The sequence below is a fragment of the Sarcophilus harrisii genome, chromosome 4, assembly GCF_902635505.1.
Source record: "Sarcophilus harrisii chromosome 4, mSarHar1.11, whole genome shotgun sequence".
Lineage (NCBI taxonomy): Eukaryota > Metazoa > Chordata > Mammalia > Dasyuromorphia > Dasyuridae > Sarcophilus > Sarcophilus harrisii.
This window is the reverse complement of record NC_045429.1, coordinates 301,346,432-301,358,507: the sequence shown is the minus strand read 5'-3', so window position 1 is coordinate 301,358,507 and position 12,076 is coordinate 301,346,432. Positions and strand designations below refer to the sequence as shown.

At 31.9% G+C, this 12,076-nt stretch overlaps 1 protein-coding gene across 6 annotated transcripts in view; it reads right to left on the bottom strand.

The window, feature by feature from the left end:
- The window catches only part of TNRC6C (trinucleotide repeat containing adaptor 6C), a 161,059-nt gene that overhangs the window by 46,425 nt on the left and 102,558 nt on the right, over positions 1 to 12,076 (bottom strand). For all 6 annotated transcript variants that reach the window (XM_031965560.1, XM_031965562.1, XM_031965561.1 and 3 more), the window contains 3 exons: positions 10,060 to 10,117; positions 1,563 to 1,705; positions 565 to 714 (listed from right to left, as the gene is read on the bottom strand). In XM_031965560.1, the coding sequence (XP_031821420.1) occupies positions 565 to 714; positions 1,563 to 1,705; positions 10,060 to 10,117 (351 nt within the window). The remainder of the gene's footprint in view (positions 1 to 564; positions 715 to 1,562; positions 1,706 to 10,059; positions 10,118 to 12,076) is intronic.

Genomic DNA, 12,076 nt, shown 5'->3' with positions numbered 1-12,076 from the left:
GAATTTCTATTTAAGAAAATATGCTTCCAGCACATTACATTAAAGAAAAATCTTAGATATTCACACTAGAAATTTCTTTAGAAAAATAATTTTCAATTTTTCTTAAAGTACTGAAAGTAGGAAGAAAAATGCCAGTATGCATCTCTAAACATTAAACATATTCATTAGTGAAGGTTCATCTTAGACTCTTGTGTCACTGAATATATCCAGCAACTTAATGATAATCTGAGTGATATTTCCACTTTAATTAATGCTACTTAAGAGAATCCTCAAATTATGTTTACATAGAAATTACCTAAAATTCAAAATTGTTATAAAAATCATAAGACTAAAATAAACTAATTTTCATTCAACTTCTGCATCTTATGTTTAGTGAGAGTTCATAGTAAATATTAAAAAATCACATTTGAAGTTTTAAATTATCTCCCTAATTTTATTACAGTTTGAAATGTAAAATAAATGATGTAAAGTAAATGAAAAGTAAAGATGATAAAGATTCCTTCAAAACATAACTTCTAAGGAATTGAAAAAAAATCACAATATCATTTGTTCAAGTAGTCTTACCTGTCTAGAAGAATTCAAGTTTTGCATGCCCAGCCCTGAGGCAATCCCACCCAGGGTCTGATTAGGGAGTGCACTGTTTGAAAGGGGGAGCTTCAGGCTTGGTGAAGGCAAAAATGGTGAAGTAGTGGGCTCTTCCACTAGGCCGCCATCCTGATTGGAGAAAGAAAGGGTGAGCTGTGTGCAATGTCCAATAGCAGACAAAGCACAAAACAATTTCCCAAGGAAATATAAAAGATATGGATGAATAAAGGATTAAAATATCAAAAAAAGCATGAGTAACAAGAAAATGAAGAATATGGGTAAAGGGAAAGAGAAGGGGGGAGAGAAAGAAAAAGAGTATTAAGATAGTTTTCTTTCAATTTTTTCCCCTAATTATACAAATGCATATAAATGGAAGTTTTTGTTTTTGTTTTTGTTTTTATTTTGGTCCCCATAGCTTTAATGTTTTCACTAATCCTAGAAACTATTAAGGGAAAGGAGAAAGGTAAAAAATTTGAAAATTATAGCAAAATTCCTAATAAGACTCAAATAAGCAGATTTCCTTTGTGTAGTTATGAAACTTAGCCCAGCACAGAATGAACAACAGACTAACCACCTAGATCCCTTTTGTAAATAAATCATGTAGATAAGGATGTAATTCCAACATAGATCCCACTGGAGAACAAAAGAGAAATTTGATTCCCTGATAGTTTGACAATGTTCTCTAATACTTTCTTATTTCTCCTTTTGCTTTTCTGTAATATTTTTCTATTTTTGAGAACCAATTCTTTTGCTTTGGTATTAGAACAAGGAAAGAGAATAAGTATTTCTATAGTTCCTACTATGTGCTAGATGTTGTGCTATAGCTTTACAACTATCATCAATTTGATCATTATATATATAATGCAAAGCCTTATTGAACAGTTATGTTGATAGAGAAATTTGTACAGGTGACTTGCCAAAGTTCACTCAACTGAAGTAGACATTAGAATGCTTATGTAAACAAAATGATAACTCACCTTGTCAAGAAAGGTGGGGCGGTCCATGGAAGACTCTTTGGAGATTGGTGGGCGGCAGCCAAGGGGTTTGGTGACCATTCCATTATAGTCAGTCACTCCCATTCCACGCTTGTCCATTTCCACCTTCTTTTCCAGCAAAGCACCTGGAGAAAACAAAGGGAAAAACAATAAGAAAATGCTTAATTCTAGTCATTACCATCTATGATAAGACTTGTGGCCATCAATCTCAGAAAAAAAGAATTTAAAGCTTTAAAACCTTTAGAAAACCTAGTTATGGTAGAAGGGTGTGGTATCTGTTTAGGTACACAGTGTTATCAAAAAAATGGACAGAAAGAGTTTTTTCCTAAGCTAAAGAGGAGCCATAAGAGGGAGATTATCTGCTTAAAAAATAACTTCTCAAAGATAAATTGGGGGAAGAAAAATTAAGTTTTGTTTAAAGAATTAAGTTGTTTTAATGATTAAATTTTAGGGATGTCACATGTCTTTGTCTGCAGTTTATATTCCTGACTCTACTCCCAGTTTTTCTCTACAATCTCCTGGAATCTCATTCCAGTCCTGTACTATACACATTGAATGTACCTCCTGAAGACATATGAATTGATGCAAAGTGAAGAGAGCAGAAGTATTAGAACATTGTACACAGTAATAGCAATATTGCAATGACATTTGGCTATGAAAGATTTAGCTACGCTTGATGAATATGATAATGCACAATTCCAAAGGACTAATTTTGAAAAATGCTATCCACTTTCAGGGATGGACTCTGGGTGCATACTGAAACTTATACCCACTCCCCTCACTGTCTTTATATTTCATACTCTTTTTTTGGCAACATATAGCTAATGTGGAAATGTTTTCTATGATTTTGTAAGTATAATGGGTATAATATTTCTTATCTTCTCAATGAATGAAGAGAGTGAAGATGATGTAAATTGTATCCTCTTTAATCTTGGGGGGGGGGGGAGTTGATGCAATATGTGTCCCCTTTGGTGGGAAGGATGCTCCCGACGCAAACCCTCTTGGTCTCTGGGAGGGGCACAGCCTTCTCAGACAACTCCCAATATAAGTAATCTCATTCAATTTTGAATTGAAAATCAGTTTCTCAGATTCATTGGGAGATTGGCCCCTAGCTTGAGGCCAAAGATCAAAGAAGCCTCAGACCTCAGAAAACTAATAAAAGATGACTCTTAACCTTGAAGCTTTGATAAATGCTCTTCTGGACTTAGCCCACTGATGAAGATATTTTCTTCTCAGTGTAAACCCAATCTTTGCTAATTCCTATCAAGAGTTTGTCCACCATATTTAATATATATAGGACTGCCTGCCATTTAGGGGAGGGGGTGGAGGGAAGGAGGGGAAAAGTCAGAACAGAAGTGAGTGCAAGGGATAATGTAAAAAAAAAAAATTAACCAGGTATGGGTTCTGTCAATAAAAAGTTATAATTATTAAAAAAAAAAGTTTGTCCACTAAGAAAGTTGTCTTCTTAACGTACTGTTTTCTTAGTGTAAATAAACCCATTCTTTGCCACAAAACTTGTGTCTGTATTTATTGAGGTTTGTAACTTCTTTTGCAAAACCTGCATAACCGGCCAAAGGGGATCCCACTGCTGTTATGTGTTGATGTAGCTCAAGGACCCGTAGTCTTTGCCATCCATCTTACAAATACAGCTTGGTCTTGATCCCAAGAAGTGGAAGTAGCATTCAAATTTGTGATATCTGAAGTTTTATATAAAATGATTCTAGACTAATAGAAATATGCAGCAATGATTTAAAATAATTTTCCTCTCCTAATTAATGTAAAACAACAGCAAGAAATAAAATGTATTTCTTTTTAAGTTTATTACCAAGGAGCAGAACAGCTATATAGAAAGCAAAATTAAAATAAATGATTGAATCTAGTACTTAAAGATAAGCCTTCACTGACAATGTGATGAAAAATAGAAGAGAATATGAAGCATCTTATTAAAAAAACAACAACAGACCTGGAGAGTAGATCTAGAAAACTTAATAATAACTGGGTTATTTGACAGCTAAGATCAAAAAAAGAACTCCACCCCCCCCCCCCAAAAAAAAGAACCATGACATAATAATACAAGAAATAAAGAAAATTGTGCTAAAGTGGAGAGGGAAAAGTAGAAATAGAAAAAATTAATTGATCACCACCTGAAAGAGATTTTATAAAGAAAATAAAAGAACATCACTGCTAAATTTTGAAACCCCCAGGTCAAAGATAAAATTTTGAAGCGACAACAAAATACAATTGAAATACGATGGAGCTACAATTATAATTGTACAGGATTTATCAGCAGCTATAATAAAAGATCACAGGTTCTGGAGTACTATATGTTGACAATCAAAATAATTAGGGTTACAGTAAAAAATATTATATTCAGCAAAATTAAGTATAACATTGAACTAAAAAATGGATGTTCAATGAACTGTCAGATTTTCAGGCTTTTATCTCAAACAAACCTGAACTCAATAGAAAATTTAACATATGAGAGCCAACATCAAAGACTAATTTTAAGGGACTCAATAAGGACAAACTATGTTTTATAGATGGAAATGTAAAATATATGTCAAAGACTGACATTAATAATTGGGTAGTCCAAAAGAAAATTTGGGTAAAGCTGAGCATGATATGACTCTAAAAATCAAAATCATCTAGGAAAAAGTAAAAATAGTAATTATGCTACACGAATGAAGAGCAAGAATGAGAACTGACACAAAAGAATTGGAGGGAGGAGGAGAACTGGTAGTTCTGAAAACCTACTCAGATTGGGTATGGATTAAAGCGGGTATAATACATATAATTATACCAAGAACAGTATAGTATCCTCCAAAATCTATAAAGAAATAAGCAGAGAGGGAATATAAGGTAACATATAGAAAAGTATATAGATTAAAGGGAAAGAAATGAAGAGGGAGAGAAAAATAGGGGAAGAAGGTAAGGAAGGATCCATGGTGGGGGGATGGCAGGGAGGTTAAATAACAGCAAGGCAAGCTAAAACATAGAAGTAGTAAAGCAGAAGAGTTAAAAAAAAAAAAGTAAAATGTTTTGGTAGTTTAGATTGAACTATTTTTTTTTCATAAAATCTTGACACTCTGATAGGTATAGAGAGCTTTCCCTATACATATTTTAGCTAATTTTGCACACTCATATTCTCACACAATGAAACAAGTACATTTGGATCACCTGTAATCTATAATACTTTAAAAAAGATATTTTTGTCCTTGCAATCTTTTTTAATAGTTGGGGTAAAATAACTTGAAAACCAGTCTTCCAAAACAGCTTTAGTCACCCATGCTTTCTTATGTGATTATCAAAAGAGTGAAAGTGATAGTGTCTCACAGCACAAGAACTGAGCCTGATAAACAAGCACTGGTTTTAACTTAAAATCGCATTACAAATTTGTTATTGTTGTTCAGTTGTTCCAATCATATCTGACTCTTCATGATGCCATTTGAGGTTTTTCTGGCAAAGATACTAGAGTGGTTCCATTTACATTTCCATCTTATTTTTATAGATGGGGAAAGTGAGACATATAAGGCTAAGTGACTTGCCAGAGTCACACAACTAGTTAGAGTCTGGGACAAGATTTGAATTCAGGCCTGGCATTTTATTCATCATGTTACTAGCTGTCCCTAATGTATTACCTCCCAATTAGTAGTAGGTGATCCTTAGACACTTCAAATGTAAGTTGAGCTTTTTTCATTTTTGCAATTTTAACTTTTGGAAGGCATCTTTTTCATCTACATTAAAAATTTATTCATAGGGTATCCACCTTATTTGAGTGTTTTTTTCAAAATGCCAGTATATTTTAGTTGCCAAGGCCTTCTTTCTTAACTCTATGCAATTGAATTAGATTTTTAAAGTTATTGAACCAACTAATGCTTGCAGTAAGTTTCTTCACTACTTATTTCATTTCGTTTTCTTTCAGTGTCTTAAATTAACTTGAAGCTTTTGTCTGGCTGCTCTGCTAAGAGAAATAAATTTATTGATTACAATCTTCTATCTATACAACTATACAATGTTCCATTTCTATCACTGTAACACACTTTATTCATTGTGACTGTACATTATAAAAAAGTGATATAACTGATTTTTTGCATTTTTTTTTTTTTGCCTGCGGGTTTTGTAATATCCCATAAGTATATTAGAGTAGTGCATCCCCATCCTTAGGTGAGCATTGCTCAACTTTAACATAAAATTCAAAGGCAAGAAATAGGCTGGGAAAATGATCAAATGACAACAACAAAAAACAAACAAACAAAAAAACAACCATAAAAAGCTACTAAACTCACAAAAAGACAATAATATAAAAATAGCTAAAAGAAAAGCCTCAAAAAATGATATTTGGATGCAAGTCCAACAAGAGTTCCTAAAAGACTTAAATTGCTTTTTTTTTTTTTGTTAAGGCAATTGGGGTTAAGTGACTTGCCCAAGGTCACACAGGTAGACAGTGTTAAGTGTCTGAGGCCAGATTTGAACTCAGTTCCTCCTGACTTCAGGGGTGGTGCTCTATCCACTGCACCACCTAGCTAGGAGTTAAATTTTTTTAAGATAAGAGATAGGAGATGCAGGAAAAATTGGGGAAAGAAATGATAGTGATGCAAGAAAATTATGAAAAGAGAATTGACAAGTTGGCAAAAGAGGCACAAAAAATACTGAAGAAAGTTAACCTTAAAAACATAATTAGCCTAAAGGTAAAATAGAAAAAAATTACTGAAGAAAAAAAAATTCCTTTAAAAACAAAATGGGTCAAATGGAAAGGAGATACAAAAGCTCAATGAGGAAAAAAATTAAAAATTAAAATTGAGCAAATGGAAGTTAATGACTCCATGGGATATCAAGAAATAATAAAACAAAGTCAAAAGACTGAAAAAAAAAATAGAAGAAAATGTGAAGCATCTCACTGGAGAAATATTGAAGCAAGATAATTTAAGAATTATTGAATTGCTGAAAAGCCATAATTAAAAAAAATCCTAGATAGCATATTTCAAGAAATTATCAAGAAAAATCACCTTAAAATTTTAGATCCTGAGGGTAAAATTGAAAATGAAAGAACCTACTAATCATACCTTGAAAAAAATCCCCAAATAAAAACTTCCAGGAATGTTCTAGCCAGATTTCAAAGCTCCCAGATGAAGAGAAAATATTACAAACCTCCAGAAAGAAACAATTTAAACATCATGGAGTAAGTCAGGATCACATAAGATTTAGCAGCTTACACATTAAAAAATTGGAAGCCTTGGAATATGTTATTCAGGAAGGCAAAGGAGTAAAGATTATATTAAAAAAAAACAAAAACCCTAGTAAAACTGAATATAATCTTAAGGAAAAAAAAGGAACATCTAATGAAATAGAGGCCTTTCTTCGATTCCTGATGAAAAGACTAGAGTTTAACAGAAAATCTGACTTTCAAACACAAGACTGAAGAGAAGCATAAAAAAGTAAACATGAAAGAACAATCATGAGAGATTTAATAAAGTTAAACTGTTTATATTACATAGAAAGATGATACATATAATTCCTAAGAACTTTATTATTCTTAGGACAGTTGGAAGGAATTTTCAGACAGAGGTTATAAGTCAGTTATGTTAGGATAATCTCCTTTTAACGCCTATCTTCCCTCCCAAAAATGAAGGGGTAAGAAACAGGATGCACTGAGAGAAGGGAGATGAGAGCGGAAGAATGGGAAAATTTTTCTCAAATAAAAGAGATGTGGAAGGATTAGCTTTTTAAAGTGGAGGAAAATAGGTGGTGATGGTAGTGGTGGGCAATACTTGAATCTTACTTTCCTTGGAACTGGTTCAAAGAGGGAAGAATATATATACACACTCAGCTGAGTAAAGAAATCTACTTCACCCAATAGGAAAACAGGAGGGGAAGAGGATAAAAGATATGGAGGGCAGGAGAAGGGAGAAGAAGTGATAAAGAGGAGGGCAGATTAACAGCAACGATCAGAAGCAAAACAGATTTATGAGGGGAAGGATAAAAAGAGGGAGAGAATACGATAAACAGAAGGAAATAGGATAGAGAGAAATACACAGTAATCATGACAGTGAATGTGAATTGGATGAGTTCACCCATAAAATGGAAGCAGACAGAATGGATTAGAAACCAGAATTCAACTATATGTTGTTGATAAGAGACATATGTGAAACAAAAAGACACACAGAAAATTAAAATAAAGGCCTAGTACAGAATCTATTATGCTTCAGCTAAAATAAAAAGCCAAGAGTAGCAATCATGACCTCGGACAAAACAGAAGCAAAAATAAACTTAATAAAAAAGATAAATCTGGGAACTACATTTTGCTAAAAGGTACCATAGACAAATGAACTAATGTCAACTATTTTTACAGTAATTTTTTCTAGTACTCAAATTGTCAAATATAAAGTCAAACTGAGTCAAATTTATAAAAATAAGAGCCATTCCCCAATTGGTAAATGGTCAGTGGATATGAACAAACTCTACAATCATAAAAGATACTCTAAATCACTGTTGAATAGAGAAGTGTAAACTAAAAAAACTCTGAAATATTACTTCACACATCAGAAATATCAGATCCTGGAGAGAATAAAGAAATATAACTACAATAATAAACTTGGTGGACTGTGAATTGTTCCAACCAATCTAGAGAACAATTTGAATGCTTTCAAAGGGCAATAATACTGTACATACTTATGATCCAGAAATACTACTTGGTTAGTATCCAAAAGGGTTCAAGGAAAAACAAAAAGGGCCTATATTTACAAAAATATTTCTAGCAATTTTTCTTTTTTTTTTTTTTGATGGCAAAGAATCTGAAATTGAGGGGATACTTTATGATTAAGGAAGGACTGAACAACCTGTGGCATATAATTGTGATGGAGTACTACTAAAAAGTGCATAAAAATAATGAGGGTTATGGTTTCAGAGGGGAAAAACATGTTAAGACCTATAATCAACTGATGCAAAATGAAGTAATAAGAATTGGGAGATCACTATGCACAGTAATGGTAATGTTGTAATAAGTATCAACTGTTAAAGACTTGGTTATTTTGATCAATATAATGATTGCAAGACAATTCCAAAAGACTCATGATGAAAAAAATGCCATTCACTTTGATAGAATTGATGAACTCTGAAGACAAACTGAAATAAAATTTTTCTCCTTTCTTTCTTTCTTTCTTTCTTTCTTTCCATTCCTCCCTCCCTATTTCCCTTCTTCCCTAATTTTTTTCCCTTCTTTTTTGCAAGGGAGTATGGGAATATGTTTTGCACAATTTCACAGGTAGAATTGACATCATTTTGTTTTCTTTCAGTGAGGAAAAGAAGAGATAAGAGGGAAAGAATATGAAAATCAAAACTTAAAAAGAATGCTAAAAACAAATAATACACTGGAGGAAAAAGACCCCAATAACAACACAGGAGTAAAGCAGGGAAAAAAAAAGAGAGAATACTATTAACTTCAGAGAGAGTAATATCAATTGAATAATGAAACAGAAGTTAAACTACAGAGAATTAAGAAGGAAATGAGAGAAAAAGAAGCAGAAGTATGGCTAAATTTAGCCATAAATGGAAAAAAAAATATAGGATGATACCTAGAGGTGATAGATAGATCAAGTTAGGGTTTTTCCAAGGATGGCAGAGTCAAAGAGAGAGTAACAATATAGATATGTTAGAAAGGGACACTCTTCTGGATGAGATTATGGATATATGTAAGCGATTTGTCTATTTTAAAACAGCTAATCTTAGGATTGACTTGAAGTTAGGACTTTCTTACTCTTAAGGCATCTATTATAAAATGGAGCCTCTCACTAATAGTTATCTTTATATAGAATCTTGTTTTTTGGTGTGCATGTAGGTATATGTGTGGATGCATGTGTGTTTCTAGATAAATCTTCTCCCTAAAAAATCTCACATTGTATTTGAGGTGCTCAATGAATACTTGCTAAATTGAATTCTGAAATATAGTCCTTGAATAAGAGTTCTTAAGCTAAAGGCACTTCAGAATCCAGTCTACAAATTTAAATTGGATTAAAAAAGTCATATGCTTATTTTCATTGACCTCCAATTGAAATTTAACATTTCACTGAAATTTGAATGTGGGCAGTAAAACATTATTCTGAGAGGGAAACCACAGGTTTGTATTAGTCTGTCATATAGTTCCAATGATACAAATAGGTACAAATGACACAAACCATTGTAATGATTACACATAAAAATTAAAAAAAAAAATCATTGCATTCTGGGAATGACAATTTTTTAATCCTTTAAATATATATGACAACTTATATCTTCAGTGATATACTTCTTAGATGCTAAACAGCTCATTTTTAAGTAAATGAACATCACACTTTGTGTCCCTTATGAAATATTTGAGATTTTCTACTCAATAAATACTCAAATATTACTCAATGATATTGAGAATAAAACTTTAAAAACTGAAACTTCATTTGCATGTCCTTGCTTTTAAAGCATTATTTTGGGAATACTATTTATTACTTACTCATGGCCTGATCAAGATTCATATTGTTACTCTTCAAAGCTTCTTCAGCTGGCTCTCTCTGTGGGGAAAAAAAAAATACACATATTTTTATTATGTGTGTATTTAAAAAGTTAAAGAATTGGAAAGACCATACATTAAAATAATTATTTTTAAACTAAGTTACTTGCAATAATAAAATAAACAATGTTCTTGTTTGATTTATTCAGTTTAACATTTATGATTTTTTTCTATAGATTTTGACTACAGCAAACAACAGAAATGTTAGTAAGCAATACAAGATAAAATGGGTTACAAGAATTCATCAAAGATAAAGTTTTAAAAAATTAGATTAGAAAGCACAGATTACTCAGATGCTCAATGTTTGGTAGCAAACAATTTCTTTATCTTTCTTTTTCCAAGTTTAGATGGATTTTTCGCAAATAATGGCAAAAGGATTAGAGTAAAACAGTCTTTTTACTTTCCAAATCTTACCATTCCTGTAACTTGTCAGTTAGGATTGTACCTAAGAGAGATACTTTTTTTTTTAAAATCATTTTAATAATTTTAAAAAACCTATGCTTCTGCAATTAAGATAGAAATTTCCTACAGAGAGAAAGTAGAAGTACACAGAAAAAGTAAATGATAGATTGAATGTTTTTCAATTTTATTTAAGTAGGAGAATGATATGGTTTCTTAAAAAAAAAATATGCTTTAGGGAAAACAATTTACCTCTCTATGGTTTTTAAAAAAAAAAACTCTGAGCTTAGCCAATATCAAATAAGATGAGCATTTCCATAGATAAAGTAGAAAAGATGATTGTACATGAAGCTGTGAATGTGCATTGTGAACAGCTTACTTAAAAAAAAAAAAAAAAAATATATATATATATATATATATATTTAAAGTTCAACATGTTATTTTCAAAGTCATCCTGTTTGTTTTCCTTGCTGAATTTTATTCTGTTTCCTTCCATGAAAAGAAGGTCAAGAAAAGAGTGTCATCTTTTCTTTACCTTTTTTTTCTTCCCCAATTCTGATAACTTCATTTCTAACCTACTTCTCTATTCCTCTTCAGATAGGCATAGTCAAGCAAAACAAATCCACCAAATGGTTATGCTCAAAAATGTGTATGTAGTTCTGGATCCCTCATCTCTTTGTCAAAAGGTAGGCAGTATTTTTCATCACCAGCACTTTGTAACTGGTTCATAATGGCAGTGATCAGAGCTCTTAAGTCTTTCAAAGTTGTTTTTTTAAAAAGTAAATTTTTTTCCCCCAAAGTTGTTTTTCTTTAAAATATTATCAAAGATCTGTATCCAGAAAGAGTACTAGGTGGACTAAATTGGCTGTTACTGTTTGCTTGCTTTTTCCCCCCTTTTCCTCTGATTTTTCTTATGCGGCATAATAAATGTGAAAATATGTTTAAAAGAATTGTACATATTTAACCTATAATGGATTACTTGATGCCTGGAAGGGTTAAGAGAGGAAGAAAAATTTGAAACACAAGAGTGAATGTTGAAAACTATCTTTGCATGTATTTTGAAGATAAAAAGCTATTATTAAGAAAAAATTATCATATAAATCACTCTTGGGTTCTGCTCACTTTATTCAGCACCTGTTCCATAGAAGTCTTTCCAGGTTTCTCAGAAATCTTCTATTTTGTCACTTCTAACAGCCTAACAATACATCATCACATTCATATCCCACATTTGTTCAGCCATTTCCCATTTGATGGGTACTCACATAATTTCCAATTTCTCCATTATGAAAAAGATTACTATAAATATTTTTGTACATATGGTTTCTTTGCCTTTTTCTTTAATCTCTTTGGGATATAGTTAAAATATGTGATATTGGTAGGTCAAAGGATATGCACAGTTTAGTGACTCTGAGTGAACAATTCCAAATTTCTTTCTATCTTCACCAACATTGTACCAATTTTCCCTGTCCTGAAACTGTCATTTTTGTAAAACTGATGGGTAAAAGGTTAGAATCTCACAGATGCTTAAATTTCATTTCTCTTTCTATTATTGATTGGGACA